Source organism: Cibotium barometz, chromosome 41 (assembly GCF_041138505.1).
Source record: "Cibotium barometz isolate CiBa-2024 chromosome 41, ASM4113850v1, whole genome shotgun sequence".
In the NCBI taxonomy this organism is placed as follows: domain Eukaryota; kingdom Viridiplantae; phylum Streptophyta; class Polypodiopsida; order Cyatheales; family Cibotiaceae; genus Cibotium; species Cibotium barometz.
In genome coordinates, this window is record NC_141086.1 from 20,594,379 (window position 1) to 20,619,884 (window position 25,506).

The window sequence follows — 25,506 nt, forward strand, 5'->3', positions numbered from 1 at the left end:
ATGTGCAATAGAAATAGAAAAAGAGTGAGGAGGGGGGGCCTGTGTAGCTTCACGCCATCATGAGAGAGAGAGAGAGAGAGAGAGAGAGAGAGAGAGAGAGAGAGAGAGAGAGAGAGAGAGAGAGAGAGAGAGAGAGAGGTTTCTCCATGTGGATGTATGTGCAATAGAAATAGAAAAAGAGTGAGGGGCATGACATGGTCATATTGGAAGCATCGCCCCATTTTAAAAGAGGAGAGAGGTTTAATGGACTAGAAAAGTATATCGTAAAATCATGAGTATATATTTGATTCCATGTTCCATAAAATCTAAAAAATGCATTGTAAGATGATGTTGCGCAACGGAGTTTAAACACTCGCAAAAAAATAATAATCAAATCTCATGTCTTTAAATGCTTTAAGATGTTGACTTAAGGCATGAGAAAATATTTACAATACTCTAATTCTCAATGGTGTTATGATGTACATGTTCCATCAAGAACTTTAAAGTTCTATAGGCAATAAATAATGCACAATGCTCATGGATAAGTACTTTAAAGTAGGGGTCACTTCTTTTTATACTAGTCAAAGTTTATATAAAGGAGAGGGCACTTAAGGTGTTTACACAATTGAGTGAAAATTTCTTGCCTTAGGTTTTAAGTTTGTTATATAATCGGTCAAAAATTCCACATTGCCTATACACTCTAATACTACCTTTTAAAAAAAGGGCGTTTAAGAAACTTGTTTTCATTGCTAAAAAATGCCTAGGGACGGCACAAGCTGTCGTGAATACTATTTTTATTGACCCATTGTAATAAACTCATAATTTCCTTTATCAATGTTCCAGGTGGTGGATGCCGCTTTTTGCATGGGAGATGTGTAACAAGTTGGTTGGAAGAACCTACTACTTGTAGAGTTCTTAAGCTACTCAATGTTGGGCACTCAACCATCTACCGATGTGTAGAAATCTTTATTGTTTTTGTCCATGAGATTTGAAAATATTTAATGAGATGTGGAAATATTGCTACAAGGAGTACTAACTATACATGTTTTCTTGTTAGTAATAATTTAGTTAACTATTTGAGAGGACAAGTAATCTCAATCATGTGAGTTGGAGTTCTTGTCTCCTTGCATATGCCTTTTTAAAGTCTTCGTCCTCATGCGTATTGGTCTTGCTTGACTATGAATGTGCAAGGTCTTTTATATGCCATTAAACTTATATACATACATATGTGTATGCACACATGCATATGTATGTATATGCGTGTGTGTTGTGTGTGGGGAGAGAGAGAGAGAGAGAGAGAGAGAGAGAGAGAGAGAGATGCAACAAAAGAAGTTTGAGAAGTGTGGCATATGAATGCAACATTGATTATTTCTAAAATAGCTAACATAGTTTGGATGACCCACCATACCCATACATTTGTTATTTTAGTATGACAAAGTATAAAGTAATCTATAAATGCAAGTTTTTAAAAATACTAATTTATACAATGTCCATTGACAAAACTTCACATTCAACTCGTTACTAGTTTTTGCCACCGTAAAGCAAGTAGAGTGACATAACATGTTGGGATTATAACTACATTACACAAAATCTAACCCTCTAAACTAAGATAAGGTTAGATTCCAGCGAGGTTTCTGGGAACTACCTCAGAAGAAATGTCGTAAAGGATGGGAAGTTCAAGCAATGATGTGAGGAAGCCGTAATAGTCTCTAAAGTGGATATTTGTAGAGAGAATATATTCTATATCTTAATTTTAATAAGCACATTGGAAAAGACGGAGTAAATTAAGTACATATCTTAGCCAAAGTTTGAGGTGGCTATAGTTAATTATTTAATATCATATTATTTTAAGCATGTAATAATTTATTTCTATATATATTTTTCCAAACACAAGATTATTTATAGCAAGAATTACATAATAGGGGTGGGGACAGTAGCCCATTAGAGCTCTCGGCTACCGTCCATAGGCTATGGTCCATGGGACATGAGTTTAAAGTCCATCAGCTACGGTCCATGGGACGTGAGTTCGAATCTCAACTCTCCAGTGTCTTGGGCAAAGTCAGGGAAAAAAATTTCTTGCACTTTAGCGTGTTGGGCAAAGTGAGGGAAAAAACTTTCTTGCACTTTGATGTACAAGGTACCTTGTTTTTGATTTATTCCAATTTCCATAGTCCACAACCTTGTTTGCCTTTTTGATTAAGTGGGTTAGTAGCATATAGGACTAAGGTTCTCTCTCTAAGGTTCTGTCACAACCTTGTTTGCCTTTTTGATTAAGTGGGTTAGTAGCATACAGGACTAAGGTTCTCTCTCTAAGGTTCTGTCACATGCCATTTTTTCTCGGTTGATCGCCTTGCGAAGATGTTTGCAGCCAGGTAGACCCTCCTTAATTTGCATCCCTTCTGTGCTTGTCCTAAATTGAGCAGCTCTTACATCTGCAGAATCCCTAAGTGGATTACAGTGGGTCACATGAAACCCTAAAAGGTTCACAGGAAACCCTCAATGGGTACAGTCTTTTGGCCATGCCAGCCCCAATCTGATTGTACCCTACAGCTAGGGTTGAAAGAAAAGCGTCACACCTACTCAATCACTATGTGATTGATGTCCATGCTCTCATGAAACCCTAAATGCAAGAGAATAGTACACCTCCTGTTCAATCAAACCCTACAACAGTACACCTGTGCAAGATATGGTTGCTTGGTGAATACCTAATTGCTGGTAGAAGAATAAACTATAGCCATCCCCATCAGCCATGGCTACCATGTCAGTTCCAGTCTGTTTGGCGCCCTTAAGGTACCTAATTGCAAGTAAAAAGTACATATGCATCATCAAATCCTGTGCTGCCATGTCTTCTCCAGCCCCAAATACCTGAAATGCAAGAAGGGGCACAGGTATCATGGCAATGATTTTAACCATGTCAGCACCGGTGGGGTGGCGCTGCCTATCTTTTTCTGCATGCTAAGGGCATACATGGACCCTATGATGTTGAGCAATAACTCAGAAAATGATGTTTTGGAGCTGGGGGACAAGGAGAGTGTGGAGGATGCTGTGTCAGAGAGTTTCAGCTTGGTGCAAAGCATGCAAACATACATTGATGACACACGGAAGTCTGCACTTGGGATGATCATCAATAGGGCCAGCTTTCTCATGATGGTCTTTCACTTGATGGAGATGAAGTCTTTCTTGGAACAGCTGATCAAAGAGACAGAGTTTCTAAGAACACATCCAAGGTGGCCACCACTGCAGCATCTTGCGGATACTCTCAGGGATTTGTACAGTTTTACTAATGGCTGCTCGTTAAGAAGCCGGATTTTCCTTCTCTATTACAGCAACAGGGTAGTAGATGAGTTGAACAGACACTTCAATCAGCTAAGTCTCTGCTTGAGTGCTATGCTTGCATCTGCCACTGATGTACCCTTGGAGCTTAAAAGCTCCATTCAGGTGGTGCAGGCAAAGTTCATATCCTCAAACATCTTTCAGGAGCCAGGTTACAGCAATTTGGCTAACGAGATTTCGTCGTGCCTGGATGAATCTAATTGTGATGAGTCTCGTGTTACAAGGCTGTTGCAGCGAATTGCAGATCACTTGAAAGTTCCAGAGTTTGAAGCAGCAGAGCTCAAGCAAGAGCTTCAAAATGATCTGGAGAAAGCAGAGTTAGGGAGACTTGAATCCACAGGGATTCTGCAGGCTCTCAACCAGCTCTTTAGCTCAGCACAGGTTCTGGATGAGAGAAGGAGACTTGCTTCTGTTGACTCTCCTTTGGTTGCTGGCATTACATCCATTCCAAGCTCTTTTTTTTGCCCTATCACCAAGTCTCTCATGCGTGAGCCTGTAATGATTGCAGAAGAGGGCTACACCTATGAGAAGTCGGCTATCTTGGAATGGTTCGATAGAGGACACAAGACATGTCCAGATACAGGCAAGGAGTTGCAGAGCTTGCTCCTGGTCCCAAATCTAAAGCTTCAACAGGCCATGGAAGAATTTTTTGATCACATGTATCAGGCGCAGATGGTCTATGTGCTGCAGGTTTTGAGGAACCGAGGGATGGGAATGACGGTGGATCAGGCAGTTCATACTGTGAAGAGATTGACAGACTTGGATCCTAAGTACATGCAGCTAGTGTTTTCTTTAGATGGAGTGGAACCCTTAGTTGGTCTCCTCAAACCATCAGCTCCACATATTAGGGAAGTAGTCATCAAGATTCTTATTGATATTTCTGCTCCCGGAGATGCACAGAAGGTAAGCTATGCATCAGCTGTTTATGTGTATTTTGTAGATGTTGGCAGTGGTTGATTTCTCACTGAGCATGTGATTTAGTTTATATAATTGCACATAGACCAGTGGTTCTAGGCTTATCAATTTAAGATAGATGGTTATGTTTGGACATGGTTGATTGCCAGTTGTTGCTAAGTGGATATATTCTTTTCTAGACTTGGGTGTGCAAGTCGGGCAGGTTGGGCAAGTTGACTTGGCCTCACATGTTCCTCAATGACTTATCAAATACTTCTCATAGCTTATAGTGCTTAAGGTGTAGGCAAAGCTTGTTCTATCGTGAACCTTTTTTGAGCCCCCAAACGGGTGGTTTGATCTTACACAGATCAAATAGTGAGGGGATATTCTTAGCAAGTTTTGAAATTGTCTATGTTTATGCATCATGTAGATGATCATGGGAAGTTATAGAAATACCAGCATGGACTCCTTGCCTATCTCTTCCGCTTGGTTCGGATTGCTCCTCATCCGGGTTCAAGTTGGCCTTTTTCTTCGATTAGCATCATGGCTAATCAATCTCCCTTAGCCGGGCGAACCATTGTTTTTTCCAAAGCCGAGCTCGCGGTCCTCTACGCCGAAATCGAGAAAGACTCCAAAACGACCCTCATTGCCAGAATCTTTGGATCTCACCCTTCCCGTCTCCAGGCTCGGGATTGGGTCTTGGCAGCTCTGCCCTCTGACCTCGCCTCACACTTTTGAGATGTTAGGTTGCTTGGAAGAGGTTTCTTCCAAGTGGGTTTTGATTCCGAGGACCCAGCCTCAGAGGTTTTGAAGGGCAGCCCTTTTTCATTGGGCCCAAGGAAGATATTCTTTCTTCCCTACTCCAGCTATTTTGACCCTGTTGAGGAAGACCGGAACCGTTTCCCGATTACTCTCAGATTCCCAGGTCTTCCTTGCGCATATTGGCCTATGTTAGAGGCCATCGGGTCCGCCTTTGGGTTGGTTCTTCAAGTGCCCCCTCTCCACGCCTTGCCGACATCTTCTGCCTAGGTGGTCACTGCCTTGGCGGATGCTATCCCCAGGGTCATGGTTCTTGCCCGTGACATTGAGCTCTTTGAGGATTTGTTTTGCTTCCGGGCCCTTGTGGCCCTTTGAAGCAACGTATGGAGATTGTAGGTAAACCCGATCAGTGCCGGGTTTGTCACCAACAGGGTCACTTTGCTCGAGATTGCCCTCGGGCTCGGGGTCGCAGGAGGCCTCGTAAGCGTGCTTCTCAGGTGCCACCTCCCTTGGTTCCTTCCCATCCTTCAGTCCGCCAAGCGTGGCGAGCTGTCTCTCACGCCCGCCCCCCCTGGTGCGATTGATGGGAAGGCCTCCTCGGATCATGTACACATAGATGATGTTTCTGGTCAGAGGATGTGTCAGCCTATGCATCTTTGCAAAGAGATGATATCTCAGATCAGGATGATTTTGTTGAGTCCTCTCTACTTGGAGGGGGCGATATGCAGGATGTTCAGCGTAGTGGGGATCATGTATTGCAGGATTTTCAGCATGATGCCATTGCTCTTGATGCCCCGCAGGGCGAACAGGTTTCTCATACATATGCAGGTACTGTGCAGGGCCTTGGACAAGGGCATGTCAGTGGACTTTGCCCCGTGGATTATCCCGTCCTCCAGCATTATGAGAGGCGTCCTCAGGCTGCCCATCGTCTTCTTAGATCGGGGGTCAAACCCTCTTCTCTTCCATGAGAATCGTCTCATGGAATGTTCAGGGCCTTGGAGGGCTTCCCACCCGTGGTAGGAAGCGCCTTTTGAAGGACCAGCTTCACCCTGCTGTTACAGGAGGGTCTATGGATGTACTTTTGTTGCAGGAACACAAATTGGATAGATCTCAGTGTGGCAAAACTGGTAAGATGCTTTCTGGCCACACCTTCTGGTCCTCGGCAGTTGGGACTAGAGGGGGTGTTTGCATTTCAGTGGCAGGATCTGTTATGCCTCATGTTATTGGGCAGGGTGTTATCATCCCTGCTAGAGCGCAGTGGATGATCATGCATGAGGGTCAGAAATTGGGAATCTTGAATATCTATGCACCCAACGTGAGGTGGCCTTTTGGGACACCATTACAAATGTCATTCCCCAGGTTGATAATTGGATAGTGGGAGGAGATTTTAATCTGGTTGAGCAACCTTTTGACAAGAAGGGTGGACGCGAAGGGGGTTTACACCCTTTGGACTGAACCTCATGGGAGAGGTTCACGCTTTCCTTTTTTGGCAGGGATTGCTGGACTAAGGATGACTTCCAGAGAAGGCCAAACTCCTTATCTTTCTCTTGGCATAACCGCAGGAGCGGGGATGAGAGCATCTTTGCACATCTGGACAGGTTTTATGTGGATGATTGGTCCTTGGACAGAGGAGGCACCATTGCTATTATGCCTGGCACCACCAAATCCGATCATTGCCGCGTCATTTTGTGTCTCAGGGAGCCTGGGGCTCGCTCGGCCTCTTCCCGTGTCTGTATCCCTGACTCTCTTTATCTAGATGCTGACAACTCCTTGAGATCAGAGAGAGATGGAGATCTTGTGACGGTCCTGATCCTGCAGTTGGCCATGGACAGGAGGGCTGAGTTCGCGTTTCATGCGAATGAGGCTTTTTGGACTCAGATAGGTGGCAGATGCAACAAAGAGTTTTTCTCAGCACACATGCCTTCCCATAGCAGGGATTCTGTGAGGTACTTGCAGGATTCACAGGGTGAGGTTCAGATTGAGCATGATAAGGTGAGGTGCTATGTGTTCTTCCCTGGATGCCCCTTTCTTGAAGGATGAATTCCTTCACGCACTGCATGCTCTTTCCAGTGGTTCATGCCGAGGGGATGATGGTCTTTCTCCCGCCTTCTTTATTCTTTTTTGGGATCATATTGGAGATGCTATCAGTGTTGCCCTTCAGGAAATGTTCTTGTCGGGTATGATGCCACCATACCTCACGGAGGGGCTGATTCACCTTATCCCCAAGAGTGGGGACAAGACTGACATCAAGCAATGGAGGCCCATCACCCTCCTTGGATCTGCACATAAAATCTTAGCTAAAGGCTTGAGTATAAGGTTGTAGCTGATTCTCCAAAGGACTATCCATGATACACAGAATGGGTTCCTCCAAGGAAGGAGTATATTTGATAACATTTTTTCTTTCTGGGAAGCTGTCGAGGCGTTTTCAGATTTCCCGTTCAGTGAGGTAGGGCTGTCCCCTCGCCCCTTTACTGTACCTCATTGTAGCTAAGGGTATGAGCAGGTTTCTTTGGGCTGCCCCTGGTGTTGTGGGTCTTAGGATGCCTTTATGCACGGAGGAAGAGTTTTTGGACTTTGCGTTAGCAGATGATACGGCGTTGTTCCTTGAGGCTTCACATGCTTGTTTATGTGCTTTCCGGACAGCCTTGGAGGCCTTTTGTTTGGTAGTAGGAGCTACTATCAATTGGCATAAGTCAGTTGGTTTTTGGATCAGTGATTCTCCTCTTGTAGATTGGGGTACAGATGTTGGTTTTACTTGGATTGAGAGAGGATGCTCTGCCAGATACCTTGGTTGTCAAGTGGGCGTTGACATCTCCCCTGCACAACAGTTTGCTCCAGTGCTCTTAAGCATTAAAAGCAAACTTCATCACTGGAATAGGAGGAAGCTTGACTTGGCCTCTAGAGCTTTGGTGGTTAACCAAGTTTTGCTAGCCATGGCTTGGTTTATTGCTTTGTGCTGGATTTTTCATAAGGGCTGCATTGGCTAGCTTCGTTGCCTTATTCGGAACTTTCTTTGGTCAGGGCTTGATGGAAATGCACACACCAGGGCCAGAGTTGCTTGGGAAACCATTATCAGGTCTGAGCAGGAAGGGGGATTGAATATCATTGACCTTGAGGTGCAATGTAAGGCTTTGCTTTGTAAGCTTGTTGTTAGGGGCTTTCTTCCAGGCCCACTGAGCGGTGGAAGGACTTTCTCATGTAGCAGATCACGAAGTGTGTCCTTGTTCGCGGAGATGACTGGACTCTCAGCTCACGCTTTATTTTTTAGGATGCAGTTCACTGCTCCCCTTCATTCCCCCTGGTTAGGTTCCTCCTATGGGCCTGGGATTGCCCGAGGAGTTTTTTGGTACACATCCCCTCGCGTTCAGTGGAGGAAGCTAACCGGCAGCCCATTCTGTGGAATGATTTGATCTTAGATGTGCATGGTAGGCCTCTTGGGGCAGCTATGCATATTCTTTGGGCTGGCTGGGAGACCCTATGCCCCACAGTGCTGGCTTGGAAGCGACTTCAGAGCCTCATCAAGGTACAGAGATTGGATTTCACGCAGCATTTGAGAGGCTCTAGCCGGAGGATTGCACAGATTGATGCAGCCATTCCCAACCACTAGATTACTGGATCTTTCTTGGATGGCCGTCATCATTCTTGGTTTGGGGTTTTTTCTGGGACAGGTGTTCCTCTTCAAGTTATGGGTCTCCCCTTGCTTAGGGAGGATGATGTACCGGTCTTTTTTTCTGTACAGGATGGATGGCAGGTGGAGAGATGTGACGTGCAGGACCTTATTGAGGGCCCCTAGATTCGTCCAGTCAGAGTTGTTGGCAGGTTAGGGAAGCACGTCTTTGTTGACACCCCCCCCCCCCCCCCCCCCCCCGACCCGAGGGATGAGCACAGAGAGTGTTAGCCTTTGGTTGTATGGTGGCTGCCCTATCAGACATTTGCATTGTTGGGGTAAAGGCACTATGCCCACCCTTGTAGTGTGTACAAGCCCATAAGTTATAGTACATAGTACACTTAGTACTTTTAATGTACTAAGTGCACTATGTGTACTAGTGCAATATACATGTGTGATAGGGGAGTCACACACTCACACTTGATGAGTTGACTTATCCCCACAACTCTCTCTCTCTCTCTCCCTTCTCTCTGTGTATGTCTCCCACATGAAACTTTATGCTCCATGATGTCAGGCATGTGCCTTAGATCAAGAAGAACCTGCTTTCTACTGGACAGCTTGATGATGCTGATTATGTTACCACATTTGGTCGTGGAAAGTGGAAGATTAGTAAGGGCTCACTGGTTGTTGCCAGAGGCTCTAAGGTGGACACTCTTTACTTATGCATGCTGGTGTTTGTCACCATGCTAATGTAAATGCAACCGAGCTGCCGGAAATCTCTATGTGGCATAGCCGGTTGGGACACATGAGTGTCAAAGGAATGGAGCAATTGTCTCGTTTGGGTTACTTGCCTTCTCTAAAGTTCTCAAGTTTGCAGTTTTGTGAGCATTGTATATATGGCAGGCAACTCCAGTGCCCCCACAAGAAAGCTCTTGGACAGAAAGATGCTCAGTTAGAGCTTGTGCATACAGATGTATGTGAGATGCCTCAGCTTTCTTTGGGAGGGGCAAAATACTTTGTGTCCTTTATTGATGATGCCACACACAAGGTGTGGGTTTATCCTCTTCGTTTGAAGAGTGATACATTCTCAGTGTTTGAAGTTTGTTGCTCTTGTTGAGAATCAAACTGGCAAAACACTGAAGGCTTTGCGTTCCGACAATGGTGGAGAGTACATGTCCAAACAGTTTCAGGACTTTTGTGATGCTAAAGGCATCAAGAGGGAGCTCTCTACTCCTTATGATCCTCCACAAAACGGGACAGTAGAGAGGATGAACAGGACCATTCAGGAGAAGGTCCGTTCTATGTTGTCACATGCTGCGTTACCTCATGGTTTTTGGGCTGAAGCTGTTATGACAGCCGTTCATCTTATAAACAGGTCACCTAACACGAGGCTTGGTGGGAAAGTGCCAGAGGAAGTATGGACAAGGAAGCCTCCGTCCTACAAGCACTTGAGAGTGTTTGGTTGCGTTGCGTACGTGCACATATGCAGGGAAATACGTACCAAACTTGATCCTAAGTCTCACAAATGCATATTCCTAGGATATGGTGACAGAGGTGAAATGGGGTATAGACTTTGGGATCCAGTGAATAGAAAGATTATACGCAGCAATGATGTCATTTTTGATGAAACATGCATGTATAAGGAGCCTGGCAGAGTCATCTTTGATGGTGATGGACATCATGGACAACAACCAAGGGCTGTAAATCAGCCATTACAGCAGCAAAACCAGCCCTTAAATGGTGCTGAAAATGGTCCAAATGGACAGCCAGAGATGGCAGAAGATATCCCTATGGATATCCCACAGTTAGAGGAGATACCGGGCATGATATTTCAACCTTATGGCATGGAACAGGAGCCACCAATAGGTGATATGCAGGCTGGACAGCAACTTGCAAATGATGGTCATTGGGTACGGAGGTCCACAAGACCCTCCAGAGCCCCTGACAGGTTTGTTCCAGGGGTTGACTACTTGATGCTCACTGACTGTGGGGAGCCCTCATGTTATAAGGAGGCTTTACAGAGGGCAGACAAGGCTCTATGGGAGCGTGCTATGAAGTTAGAGATGGATTCTCTGCACAAAAATGGAACATGGAAGTTGGTGCATTTGCCTACAGGCAAGAAGGTTTTGCCATGCAAGTGGGTTTACAGGCTCAAAGTTGCACCTGATGCAAAGCCAAGACACAAAGCCAGGTTAGTGGCTAAGGGTTTCAAGCAGGAATATGGTGTGGACTTTGATGAGATCTTCTCTCCAGTGGTCAAAATGACCACACTTAGAGCTGTATTAGCTTTGGTTGCTCATGGTGATCTGGATTTGATTCAGATGGATGTGAAGACTGCTTTTCTTCACGGTGATCTCCATGAGGAGATATATATGCAACAGCCAGAGGGTTATGCAGTGAATGGAAAGGAGAAGCTTGTATGCAAGCTGAAAAAGAGTCTTTATGGGCTCAAACAGGCACCAAGGGAATGGTATCATAAATTTGATACATTCATGAAATCCCAGGATTTCAGGAGAAGTGACATAGATCATTGCTTATACACCAAGAAAGCTTTGGATGGCAGTCTATTGATCCTCATCTTGTATGTTGATGATATGTTGATTGCCGGGAAATCTCGTAAAGAGATAGATGCCTTGAAGAAGAGGCTGCATCAGACCTTTGATATGAAGGATTTGGGTGATGCAAATCACATTCTGGGTATGCGGATACTTCGGGACAGAAATCAGCATGTGTTGTATTTGTCTCAGAAGGAATACATTGGCAAAGTTTTGCAGAGGTTCAATATGGACGGGGGGAAGAAGACTAGTACTCCTGCCTCCATATGTGAAACTCAGTGCTATGGACAGCCCACAGTCGGATAGAGACAGGGCTGATATGGCCAAGGTTTCATATGCTTCAGCTTGTGGCAGTCTCATGTATGCCATGGTTGCTACTAGGCTGGACATTGCGTTTGCAGTGGGAGTGGTTTCTAGATACATGGCCAAACCTGGCAAGAAGCATTGGGAAGCAGTGAAAGGTGTCATGAGATACCTGAAGGGCACACAGGATATGTGCATTTGTTTTGGCAAACAGGATGCATTAGTGCATGGTTACACGGATTCGGATTATGCCGGTCATCCAGATAACCGGAAGTCTACTACCAGTTATGTGTTTACATTCACAGGAGGTGCTGTGTCATGGATATCCAGGATGCAGAAGTGCACTGCCTTATCTACTACAGAGGCCGAGTATATTGCAGCCACAGAGGCTTGCAAGGAGGCATTATGGCTATCTCGGTTAGTGGTTGATTTGGGTTATACAGGGGATATTCCATTGTTGCATTGTGACAGTCAGAGTGCCATCCAGTTGGCAAAGAACCCTGTCTTTCATGCAAAGACGAAGCATGTGGATGTGAAGTATCACTTCATCAGAGAGGTGATAGAGAACAAGCAAATTCAGCTTGTTAAGATTCATACGGATGACAACCCGGCTGATCTGTTGACAAAGAGTTTGCCTCCAGAGCGGTTTGCTCATTGCAGACACTTGATGGGCATTGGATGAGGCCAGTTTCAGTCTTGATATGGCCTTGTATATTATCATGTACATGTTGATTTTTCTTTTCCTTTACTTAAGGGCACTTTGCCTTTAAGTGGGAGGTTGTTGGGGTAAAGGCACTATGCCCACCCTTGTAGTGTGTACAAGCCCATAAGTTATAGTACATAGTACACTTAGTACTTTTAATGTACTAAGTGTACTATGTGTACTAGTGCAATATACATGTGTGATAGGGGAGTCACACACTCACACTTGATGAGTTGACTTATCCCCACAACTCTCTCTCTCTCTCTCTCCCTTCTTCTCTCTGTGTATGTCTCCCACATGAAACCCTAATTCTTCTCCATTCATGCATTGGGACCCCGGTGAGTGGGAGTGGAAGGATGCTTGTAACCCTTTGAAAAGCATGCCTTTTTTCAGTTATACGGTGCGGAATGCCAGACATCTTATCTTGGGACACAATCAGAGTGTCCCTACTCTTAGACCCCATTGGGAATCTTACGGCATTTCGACTGACATTCAGAGGGTATTTTGGCGGAGATTGTGGCATTCTTATAGGAAGCCACAGATTTCCTCCTTTATCTGGGTTTCTCTTCATGGTGGTCTGGCCACCAATAAGTGGAGGTCTGTTATTACTGGTGCTTGCCCACCAGCATGCCCTAGATGTGCAGGAGTTTCGGAGTCAGTTTACCATTGTTTATGGGAATGCAGGGAAGCACATAGGGTTTGGTCTACTATTGCACACCTCTTTGGTAGGATTAAGAGGGATGCTATCATTTCTTTTGGTTCTATCATTTGGTTGACACAATTTGGGCCTCAACTGAGATTCGAGGGGACCGACAGGAGCTTGGCCATTATGGCAAGGAGTTGCTTGGCAGTGTTGTCTTCAGAATTTGCCACTTTCACACTTTGTCGCTCCGGCACAGTTGGCAGAGTACTCGAGGAGCTATAGTGTCTGTTGTGTTGGCCGGCTGCAGGTCAGCCAGTTGGGAATTTCATCCAAGGCCTATATAAGGCTCAACCAAGCATTAGTTGATTCATTTAGCCCTTCAGGGATTGGATCTTAAGACTAGGACTTCATGGAGTCAGGACCACCTTTTTAGGCATTCCTATGGCTGCCAAGAATCTGTACCTTTTTGTACATTATGAATATACTGAAAATACAGCTATCTCTCTCTCGTCTCCATCTCTACTTTGCGTTTTGCATCAAGGTGTTCCTATGGAAAGGTGTTTAGGGATGAAAGCAAACACAGAGTTTCCGCGCATGTGACACCATCAGCATGAAACTTGGTTTTAAAGATCTACTTGACCCTAATGACCTGCCTATGCAAAGGCCGGTCCACAAGCTCCCATGTACCATTCCTTTCAATGGATTCAATCTCGGCCTCCATAGCTGCCCGCCACTCAGGAAGAGCAAGAGCCTCTTTAGCTATAGTAGGCTCATATCACTTCACCACTTTACTCATCAAAGCGAGGTTATAGGAATGACGAAGCTGCTGTAATCTCCGTGTTGTGTTGTTGTGTTGTGATGAGTTGTGTGTTATGAATGTGAGTGACCTAATCCCGTATGTACTTTATCCTTGGGATCTTATCCTTGACATAGTATGAGGTAATCCGTTGAGGGGGGGATTGTTGGCAATCAAGGTTTTATCTATGTGTGAACCACCTCTTAGAGGGGTTAAAATAATATCTAAATGTTTTGTGTACTTTGACATAAGCAATGATGTCAAGAAATGTACCTTGGAACCTATAAAGGTATTGTACTTGTGTGAACAATTAATCAATCAACATCATTCAGTCATGTTTATCACTCTCTCTCTTGAGCGTAGTGTTTCTCTCTCTCTCTCTCTCTCTCTCTCTCTCTCTCTCTCTCTCTCTTTGCTCCAATGCCATAGGAATGTTTCAGTTTAATCCACCATAGCCTATGTAGGCAGCAAACCCTAGAACCACATTGTCCTTAACAATGAAGGGAACCCAAATATTCACTTTTCCCAAATCCGAATGCACACGGTTCCCTAGGCTCTGATACCAACTATAGAACTCTCCGAAGTAACATGTGGAAATGGAAAACACCCTTGGTCCACAAAAGCAACTTGCTTTCCACGACCAAACTATCCACTTATCCAATAGCGGGCAACCCCTATATAAGTTATGGGATGGAAAGCACCATAAAAGCACGTGATAAACCTCGTTGCTTTTCTTATATACCTGCTGTTCAGCCCTGAATTCCCTGCTTTCAGCACCTGGGCAGCCCATGGAATCAAGGATGATGTCTGGAAACTTGTACAAATATGCGACCAACCTATGTAGGCATGCATGCTGCCATAGGCGGCTGTTTACAGCTCTGTCCAGCCCTATGGGTCAGTGCTTCAGCCAAAAAACAGCATGTAATAAGGATGCTTTTCAGCCTGGGAGCCTCAGATATCAATGATTAGTACATTTGTGCTTTCCTTGCAAGCAATCAACATTGAAAACCTACTAGAAGAAGGCGAAGGTTTTGGTGCAGGCAGGCAGTGCGCACATGTGCAAGCTGCACAGAAAGAGGGCGCTTTTCAAAAGCTTGATGATGGTGATGATAACAATGAAGATGGTCTTCACACACTCCACGATCTTCTTCATGATGCTACGAAAGAGATTCAAGCCTTATTATACTTGAAGAGGGCTCTGCTTTTTGCCAAAACCTTAAGCAAGCTTTTGCTTTTGCCTTTTTCCCTTTGCTTTCCACTTATAATAAAATATTTCTCACTTTTGTCAAAGTTCTTTAACTTTGCTTTTCTAACTTTAGGGCCTTGCTTTTCGGCCCTGGAGCTGCTTTTTGAAAAAGCGGCTTTTAGCTTTTTGGTCCCCTCTTGCAAGTGGTGCCCTTGGCTCGCGGTCAACCCAAGTTTGACTTTTTGCTTTTTCTTGCTTTTTGACCAAGACTGGTGCTTTTTCTTGTGCAAACCTTATGGTTCCTGTCCCCATGCCTTCTTCAACCTATCCAGGGTCCGGGCATGTGTTCCATCATGTGAAAAAGAGCTAGGAGGGCCAAATAGTTATAGACCCTGGCTTGCCACATACACGAATGAATCCCCCTCCTCTGCATGCTTTTGCAAATCAGCCCGTGATAGTTCTCTCTACAGCACACGTTCCTAGCCCCTTCATGCAAAGCTTTCCCATTGCTGGTTTGCATAAGAACTAGTGGCATTCATGGCTCACAAGGTGTGCTCTCTCCATTAAATTTTAGCGGTTGCTTCTTAAAAAAAAAACCCCCCCTCCTCTTCTCTACTACATCTACAGCTCTCTACAATGATTTTGCCCCTCTCCAGCAGTGTGTGGATACTAGCTGCTCAACGTTGCTCTTGTCTTGATGTCGATCCTCCTACTCGCCGACAAATTTAATCAGGGTGCGCTCATCCCAATATTTTCTTTGAGTGCTTGTATGATACACAATGTGGCATTTTTTACTTGCAGAAATCTGCAAATTCATTAGATGGGCACAACACATTTCCGTCCCAGTACTCGCGGTTCCAACTAATCCTCGTACCTATACAAGGTGGTCTATAGAAACCTCTGCAACTCGCGACCTACCCTTTCCAGTTCACAGTATGCCTTTGTATCACGCAGCAGGCTTTGCGGCAGATGCAGTAGCAGTTCCAGTAGCTTCTTCAAGAGTCCATTGCCACATTGGCTTCTTAGATCCAACAATTGCAGACGGATTACAATTCCCATATGAGTTTTGTACCAGCAGTCGACACTACAACAATATCATACAATGAAGACAACATTTCTCCTGAGGTGGAAGGTGACGATCTTAAGACTCTTTATCGTCTTTTGTAAGCTAGTAAATGATAGAAATTGGAAATTAAACCCCCTGAGTCTTATGGAGGACAACATAATAAGCGTACACTTCAATAGTGGCTTTATAAATTACGCTTGTATTTTGACCCGATGGTCCTTACCAATGCCAAGAAGATTACATTTGCCACATCCTTGCTTAAAGATAACGCTTTACTTTGGTGGCAATGAAAACAACACACTAGAAAAAAGGTTACGACGTGGGAAAAATTTGAGCGGGTCATCCATAAGTTCATTTCTAGCAATGCGAAGTTTCAAGCCCGAACTCGTTTATGCCACTTGGACCAAATTGGTTCTTTGGCTTATTATATCTCGCAGTTCACTAATGTGATATTGGAGATTGATTCTCTGTCCCCAGCGGATGAGCTTCATGCCTTCGTTGAAGGAATAGGGATCTTGATAGCAAGTCATATTCAAGTCGGCCATCCCTTTATTGGCCATAAAAAGTCGTAAAAAATGCACATAGCCTCTAAAAGAGGGGAAACACTTGGGAGAGTAGTCTCCTTCATGGGTGGTTGCTCTCGGAGGGAACTACCTCATAGTAGTATGGGGGGGGATGAGGGCGCACATTGGTGACCTGTAATGCCAAGTGAGGTCACGGTCTCTGTCCAAGAGGAAGGGACCTTGCTGCTAGGTGGCCTTTTGACATAAAGTATCATGGATCCTCTGCCCTGGCCACCATTGCGCCAAAAAGGACTTCAATCGTCTGTACTGTAAGCACCATAATGAAGTATCTGCTCCTTGCAAGTACACATTCCACACTTGCCCATCAAGTGTCGGAATCTTGGAAATGATGCTGAAAAAGGATCTTCATTGGCATTGACGGGGGAATTTTCCTCAATCTTTAGTTTTTTTATGTTCGCGTCTAGGGTCCTCTGCACGGGCTGTCTCCCAAAATCTAAGTTACATATTTTGGATCCTTTTGGATTTTGTAACGCCTTGTTTCTATAAAGGCGCCTCTCCTTCATTCCCTTTTTGCCCCTGCTTTTGCCCGTGGAGGAGGGGAGGGAGAGCGGGGGGGAGAGGGGGGGTGGGGTTGTTTTGGTATGCCGATGTAGGCTGTCTTTGTCCCCCAGGCAGGACATGACCTCTAAATCCTTTGCACTGAGCCATGCTGAGCCGGTCGTGGGGTCCATGTTTGGTCTTTGCTTTGTGTTGGTGTACGGGACTATTGAAGGTTATGCATGCAACTCCACCATCACTTCAAAGGGGGGTTTGTTGGGTATTTTAGAGTTAGTTTGGAGTCTAGTCAAGTGTCCTTATAGTGGTGTGAACACCCTCTTATTTAGGGTCAAAAGATAAGGCCTTGGTGCCTATAAAAGCATGTACTTGGGTCCCTCATTCACATATTATGAGTACCATTCAAGTTGTGCAATCTCTCTCTTATACTTGAGCTCTATTGCACAACTTTTTCCACATGACGTAGCTGAGAAAGACCTCTTGGCTATACTCATTAGCCCCATGCTTGATATTTTGGAGAGTGGTATACCATCTATTGGGGGTTGATGCTCCTCTCATGTTCCATGTTCCTGGTATTCCATGATGGACAGTTTTGTATCACCTCAGTGAGATAGCTTTGTTTTGTTTCTATTTTTATTTTCCGTTCCATGATGAGATATGCCATGGACATTATTTAATCACTCTGGTCTCATATGCCCATTGGGTTTAGTAGACGCTTAATATCTATCTATCTATCTATCTTTCTCCTCCTCTCTCTCTTCTACACACTCCACCATGATGATGATATATCATCCTCCAGAGCTCCATGTGTGATCCCTTGTGATATCCAATAATCGCACAGAGGCTATTTCCCATGTGTAGTACCTTCCGTACCCTATTGTTTGTCCAGTTGAACCATTTTTCCCTTGTTTTGGATGAGTTTTGGAGACCTAATTGGCTGCCTTATCTCTTGATCGCCACCTGAGCCTCAGCATAATTTTATGGGAGTTTGGACATCATTATTGGCTGCCTATCTCTTGACTTTGATAGTACCATATATGAGAGTGGAGGAGACTGAAGTGGTCAATGGGTTCCATGAGTTTACAGGAAACCTGTGTGGACATCTTCTATGCTTTGTGGATTTCTTGTATTCACAAGAATCTGTGGACATGTGAATATCTTGGGACATCAATGATATAAACTGGATAACGTGGCCTACCCCATGTGTGGGAACATAAGAGGTCCCTAAAGCTTGTAACAGATAAACATTGCTTGATAATATGAGATAAATTACAAGAGGGGGGGGGGGGGGTGGGAGCTGCTGGCCTACCTAGTGTGGTGTGCATTATAGTTGTGTGTGAACCTGCGGATTTGTTACAACATGCACTTGATGATACCTAGACTCTTAGAGAAATACCTAGCTCTTTGAAATTGACAAAAGAACTCATCAATGCGAGGCATCGATACTTAATCCCAATTATAGTGTTGTTTAAGGCTCAATAGTCTATGCATAGATGCATAGAACCATTCTTCATTTTCATTAGTAAAACTGCTGAAGTCCATGAAGAGCTACTAGGCTGAGAATAACACGAAAAAATCATTACAATAAATAAGATTACATAGAATTACCTCGATATCCTCGCAATCCATTAGTCATTTCAGCTTCATCAAATAGATTAGAGTAGGGTTTAGTACATTTTGTTTGCCATGGATTTGAAACTCTTTTTCATCGTGTTGAAACATAATGCAATTATTTAAATGACTGCCTTATAGGGAATGGCCTCATTTATAATTCCCTACCTAGAGGCTCAATTTTTTGATTAAAGCATAAGTCGAGAAAAAATGTGTTACTCTTTCATCAATTGTAATTCTTATGTCTTGACCTTTGATCTTGTCATGTATCTTTGTGAGGATTATGTTGTTAATCCTGCATATTGTGTACTAATTACTACTTAAGTAATTAACTTAGAACAAGAACCTTCAAGAGAACACTTGAGACAAGATTGAATTGACTTGTTGTTATTAAACTGAGTACAATAGGTCTCTTATATAGGAGATGAAGAGACACATTTGAAGAGGCATGTCCTTTGATGAAAGGACATGACTCTAGACGAAAGGGTACAACTTTTAGGCTAAGGGATGTGTCCAGTCGATGTAGAGGCACAACCATTCACTAAGGGATACAACCATTCGTCGAAGAGATGTGGCTATTCGTCGAAGAGATGTGGCTATTCGATGAAGAGGTACATCCTTTGACGAAGAGTCGCAACCAGTCGAGGGTAGGGGTTCCCTTTGGCTGGTAACTCTTTGCATCTGCAACAGGAATCAGCAATGAAGAGAGAATCTGATACATAAATACGTCACAATCGTGACATTCCCTCCCATTTAAAATAAAACCCAGGGGTGGTTGTTGAGACTCTGGAAGAAGGGAAATGATTGAATTGCTTCTGCATCCAAAGCTCTAGCTGCTAGATCCCATGTCATGGGATTATTGTTGACCATAACAATCTTGCACATACCAAACTGAATATTAACTGCATGTGCAACTTGTCTCATCTTTACCGAAAGTATGAGAATCATATCTGGAACTCTTTTGTTAACATCATTGGTAACTTCGAGCTTTGTCCAAGAAAAGACTGAATCTTCATCTGCCTTTAGAGAAACCATAAGCAAACTGTCTTGAATCTCCAATATCAAGGATTGTGTCACCAAACTTTGCATTTGGTTAGTGACCATCATTTGAAAATCTGAAAGGGAGTCCATTGGCTTGTCTGTAACACGGATGTCTTCAAGGGTTGTCGTAGATGAAGAAGAGGTATTGTTTAAAGGCTCTTTCATCTGCAAAGATAGTGCATCGAGACTAGGACAAGTATTGTCCAAAGAGGCAGTGACTGAAGTCATACTGCAAGAGTTTGTATGAGAATTATTCTTTGTACCATTCAAGGTAAGAACTGGAGTCTTCCGACTTGAAGAATCTTCATTCACCATTGCAACTGCATCGGTTATTGTGTAAGAGACAAAGACTTCATTCTGCAGGGGCGGTGACAAGGCTTTTGTTTTTGCCTGGACCACAGCCAAAGAAGTTGTGTGCATTTGGGATGCCACACATGAACCAGAACCTCTTGAATCTTCAGCTTTATCAGCGGGTATTAAGGCTTCCAGAGTAGGAGGAGCATGGCATGGCTCGCAAGGGGGAACTTGTCCAGCGTTGCGGCATTCACGACCGAGTACTCGACTAGGGTCGCAAATATGTGCCACTATGTGAGCCCACTTCGAAGAGATTGATGACTCTTCAAGGGGAGATCTTCTGAAAGCTTCATATTGCTGCTTTGGCTTCTGCTGATAGTGATTCAAAGATGGATCTTTCTCATAACTGTTGTAATGTTGAGAATGTTTGCGACGAGCATGCAGAGGCTCGAACGAAGGTAGTTCATGTCTAGTGGTCTCTACAGAACCGTGCTGAGGACAAGAAACTTGTTGTGGGTGTTGTACGCCGAGAAGTTGCTTGCCGGGAGCTTGAGGAGGCTTTGGCTCACCATGGATCAAGTGTGACGAAAAGGTAGCCAGAGAAGGCTTCAGGAGTAGTTGAAATGCCTTCATTTTGATTGCGCTAGTAAGAACCATTCAATGGAACATGTGCTACCACGAGCATAAGCGCCAAAGAAACCTTGGAAATAGACAAGGTAGCCGGAGAAGTGTGAAAGGTAGTCAACATGCATGCCAAGAAAGCCATTGCCGGAGACAAGAGAGGCGTACATGAAGAGGACTGCATCCTGGGGGGGTCTGGTTGCCGAATCGCCAACGAAAAGGGGGGGTGCCGGTTCACATTAGCGCACGCCTGTTGGTTTTTTTTTTTTTTAAAAGATTGTGCTGATCGCTGGCCGTGGGTTACTCCTTTGTTTTTTTTTTTTTAAAATCGCAGGTCGCTGGCTGGCCGTCGGGTTCTCCTGCTTTTTTTATTTTTTTAATGTGTGCGCTGCTGCTCCTCGCTGGCGGTTTCCTTGCGTGCGCTAGCGCTAGTTGCCGTTGGGTGGCTGCTTTACGTGGCTGGTGGAAGCCACGTATATTAAAAGGCTTAATGTAAGCCTTAAGTTATAAGGCTTTTGGTGTCGTTTTTTTTTTTTTTTAATATGAAACGTCACGTTTTTAAAAGAAAACGTGAAGAGGCAAGATCGAAAGGTGGCGACCCTGCGTGGAGAGAAATGCAGCCCGAAAAGATGCGATGAGGGCCTCCAGTAGAATACAGGCATACTACAAGCACTTTGATGTGAGTTTCTGCTTCTCTGCTTCTCTGCTTTCCATCGTTTTTTTTTTGATAGAAAATTGGGAAAATGCTTAATCAAGCAAAATTGGCAAAATTGGGTAGAATTAAATGGGGCATTCTCTCCTGCTCTTCCATTCAACACTTGCTACACCCAATTTTAGGGTTTGGACTGATTTTAGGGTTAGGGTTTGGGCATCTCACAGGGCGGAAAAAAGTTTGCTGCTTGTTTACATTACTGCGAGCAAGGATTCACGCCAAGTCCACCATCGCTCTGCTTCTTCCATACAACACCGAAAGGAGAGGTGGATGAGGGAGTGCCGAGGAGAGGGTGAGGGCTTCACAACCCACGGGTAGGAAAAAAATTGCTCTGATACCACTGTGAGGATTATGTTGTTAATCTTGCATATTGTGTACTAATTACTACTTAAGTAATTAACTTAGAACAAGAACCTTCAGGAGAACACTTGAGACAAGATTGAATTGACTTGTTGTTATTAAACTGAGTACAATAGGTCTCTTATATAGGAGATGAAGAGACACATTTGAAGAGGCATGTCCTTTGATGAAAGGACATGACTCTAGACGAAAGGGTACAACTTTTAGGCTAAGGGATGTGTCCAGTCGATGTAGAGGCACAACCATTCACTAAGGGATACAACCATTCGTCGAAGAGATGTGGCTATTCGATGAAGAGGTACATCCTTTGACGAAGAGTCGCAACCAGTCGAGGGTAGGGGTTCCCTTTGGCTGGTAACTCTTTGCATCTGCAACAGGAATCAGCAATGAAGAGAGAATCTGATACATAAATACGTCACAATCGTGACAATCTTCATCAGATCATGAGGTCTAAATGTGGGTTGCCACATGGCTAATGATAAACAACACATGTGAGTGTTTTCCTCATGGTAACACCTTTAGTTCTTTTATTCTCAAAGCACTGTTAAACAGTACATGTCGCACACAATGCACATGCTTTAGCATTTTCTTCCTTTTTTTTTTTGTTTTTGTTTTTCGAGCCGGGGTCAAAGACGAGCATACTCGTCCCTGAGACTCGAGCAGAGAAACGCTTTTGTCATTAGCTTCGTCGTCTCGGTCGTGAGAACGGTTTCGCTACTTCCTTAAGGCATGACCTCGGAAGACCCAATAGCTGGGCACGACAGCGACCGAGAACTCCCGAAGGAGCCCAGGTACTGTGGGACTTGCTGTTAGGCTCACCCACTAAAAACTCTGCAAACCCGGCAGGTTTCCGGAGAGGAATTGCCCTACCCACAATGGGCGTCGGCTCGAGCAGGATGGTCCAGACTCAAAACACATTTGTTTCCAAGTTTTATGCAACTTCATATGACAGTGTAATCTTCATCATTCTCTAACTTGGGGTACTCCACATGGCAGACAGTGTAATCTTCATCATTCTCTTCCTCCCTCCCTCCCCCAAATTCGCAGACCTAATTTTTTTTGTTTAACTTGTTTATTTTCAGCATTTGTTTTTATTTTTATTTAAACAATAAAATAAAAGGAAAAGGAGTCCCCACAAACAGCTTCAATTTGATCTGGTTATTTGCGAATAGTTGCTGTTCTCTCTTAAGTGCCTGGTAGAGTAAAGGTCAAGTTGTGTATAGGAAGATAACTGCTGTTCTACTTCTTCTCTCTTGTGTGAAAACAAGTGAAAGCAATGTGGAGTCTTTTGAGGGAGGGAATTGATTGTGAGCCCATGCCAAGCCGTAGGAGCTTAGCCAAGTGAGGGGATCCTTCCCCTGAGCTTGCTTGAACAGTTCTTGATCCTCAGCCTCGAAGCTCCTGGATCTGTAGTTACTAGTATGAAAGCGGTTTCCTCTCTTTCAGTTGGATTCTCGCTCTAATTCCACTGAAACATGCTTGATAGATTGACTGAATCCCATTCCCCTTTTCCCCCCCAAAAAATAAAATAAATAAATAAATAAAAATCTTCCCCTTGGTAAGAACCTGCATATTTAGGTGATTGTCTTTCTAGTACTTTATGTGGACTAACTTGTTTTACTCCTTGTTGGTTTGGTTGCTTGAAGGTCACAATTATAGAAGCAGGAGCTGTTCCTGTATTGTTGGGATTACTTCGGAAGAACCCTGCTGAAAAAGGTGGGTTGACTCAGCTCCTCTGTGAGCTATCAAAGGTAGAAGCAGGCAAGAAAGCCATTATTTCAGAGAAAGGCTCTATGCTTGTTATTGCCACTGCCTTCAACTCTACTCCAGCAAATGATAGATTGCATGCCAGGATTCTGCTTGATAACCTATGCAAAGATGATACACCGATGATCATTGAAGCAGCCAGGTCAACGATTCTTGAGCCATTGGTTTCGAGCTTGACTTGTGGTAAGTGTTATATCCCCTTTCTGAAATGTTTTTGAGGGCTGTGGTCAATCTTCTACAGCTATGTGAGCTCTAGTAGGAATGACTTCATCTTTGCTTTCACCACTTACAGGAGATGAGAAAACAAAGCTTGAGATTGTAACTGCAGTTCTTAGCTCTTTTGAATTCAATGAGTTCAGCAGTGTTGCTCTAGTAAACGCGGGCATAGTACCTCCATTGTTGAGCTTGCTTCAAGAAGGTTCTCCTCAAAGCATACAGGCTGCTGTGAAAGTACTATCTCAACTCTCATGTACCGAAAAGAACAAGATGCTTATTGCAAAAGCTGGGGCCATCCCTGTTCTAGTTAAGTTCTTGGGCTATCCATTGGACCAAATCAAAGTAGATGTTACATCAATTCTTTCCAACTTGGCCACCGACAGCCAAAATGCTCATGAGATCGACTCAGAGGGAGCAGTCATCAGACTGTTTGCCATGATGAAATCTAAAGATACTGTATTGCAAGAGTATTCCTTGAAAACTCTTGAGTTTATGGCAAAGGATAGCCAGACTGTGCGCAACCGGGTGGTAGAGTTAGGGATGATTCCTATATTCTATACCCTCCTGCAATGCCGAAAGCTATCTGCGACATGTCAGAGAAGCGTACTCAATATTCTATACCACATTACCAAAGACTATGAGAATTCAAGGGCTGTTACACCATCTGCAGAAGGTGTCAAATATCTCATTGGCCTGTTAGAAGGTAATGCCGACATAGAGGAAAAAGAGGCAGTGTTTGGCATCCTGGAAGCTCTCTTACATGTAGAAGAAATGAAATCTGTGATGCTATCAGATGAGAAGTTATTGATGTTGTCTGCAGAGTATCTGCAGCAAGGTAACTCAAAGATACAAGAAACTGCTGCAGGCTTGTTGTCCAAGTATGCCAATTTTGGGCTCATGGAGACCAGTATTCAGATGGCTATTTCTAAACATCGTGTTCTCTCCTCTTTCATAGTTTTGATTGATAATCAATCCAGCACCGAACAGGCAAAGCAGTATGCGGCTGAGACGCTATGCCTCTTCTCTGCTTGTACACCAAGTCTTACAGCACGACAGTCTTTCTTGCAGAGATGTCTGGCAAGGATGGGGTGCAAGAAGTTCAAAGCATGCAGAGTGCATAGTGGGAAATGCAGCACAAGAGAAACATTTTGCCTCATAGAAGCAGGTGCTGTTCCACCTCTTGTCAACTTGATTAAAGTAGGTGGAGTGCAGAGTGCTGAGTGGGCAGTCAAAGCACTCTATACACTAGTTGATGATAGTGAAAACACACAGAAAGGAGTTGATTTTCTCATGAAAAGCAACATATTAGTACCTCTAGTAATGCTCGTGGGAAAGGATCAAAGCTCCACAGAGACATCAGTGAAAATGCTCGAAAAGATTTTTCGAGTTAAGAAGTACAGAGATGCCAAATACTCGAATGTCGCCAAATCTGTTCTTATGACAACAATGGCAGCAGGAAGCCCTGATGTACAAAAGCTAGCTTCCACTGCCTTGATGCATCTCGGAATGATACCCACTGATACTAGCTACACGGCTACATTGTCTGCTTGATCCAGGTCCTTGTGGAAGCACACTCTCGCAATGTTAACAAGAAAGGAACTCAGCAGCCACTGCAACTATTCTACTTGATTGCATTTCTTCTTAAACCAAGGCGGGGTGGCCTTTATCTGTTGTGAGTGTCGTGAGGTGCGAGTCTTTCCCACTCATGATGTCATTTGAATAGACACGAATATACTAGAAGCTTGTCTTGCCTGTAGCAGCATGTCCACTGATTTTTATGAGTTGGTGTTGTCTATAGATTGTATGGTACTAATTCTTTCTATCTTTAGCGGTGCATTTGCCCTATGAACTACTTATTTGGTGTACTAATTCTTTCTATTTGCTACTTCCCTTGTGCTAGGCTTCATTATGGCTGAGTTTGCCCTGCATCTCCGGAGGTTTGACAAAAACTTAGTACGAAGGGCTTTGTGTGAATATATGC

At 44.1% G+C, this 25,506-nt stretch overlaps 1 protein-coding gene across 1 annotated transcript; it reads left to right on the forward strand.

The window, feature by feature from the left end:
- The first annotated feature begins 2,089 nt into the window (after nucleotides 1–2,089).
- Nucleotides 2,090–25,379, forward strand: LOC147614762 (U-box domain-containing protein 44-like). Its single transcript, XM_086780099.1, has 4 exons — nucleotides 2,090–2,205; nucleotides 2,280–4,215; nucleotides 23,189–23,492; nucleotides 23,602–25,379. The coding sequence occupies exons 2-4, from the start codon at nucleotides 2,797–2,799 to the stop codon at nucleotides 25,074–25,076; spliced, it is 3,198 nt and encodes a 1,065-aa protein (XP_086636225.1). The 5' UTR covers nucleotides 2,090–2,205; nucleotides 2,280–2,796; the 3' UTR covers nucleotides 25,077–25,379.
- Nucleotides 25,380–25,506: the final 127 nt, after the last annotated feature.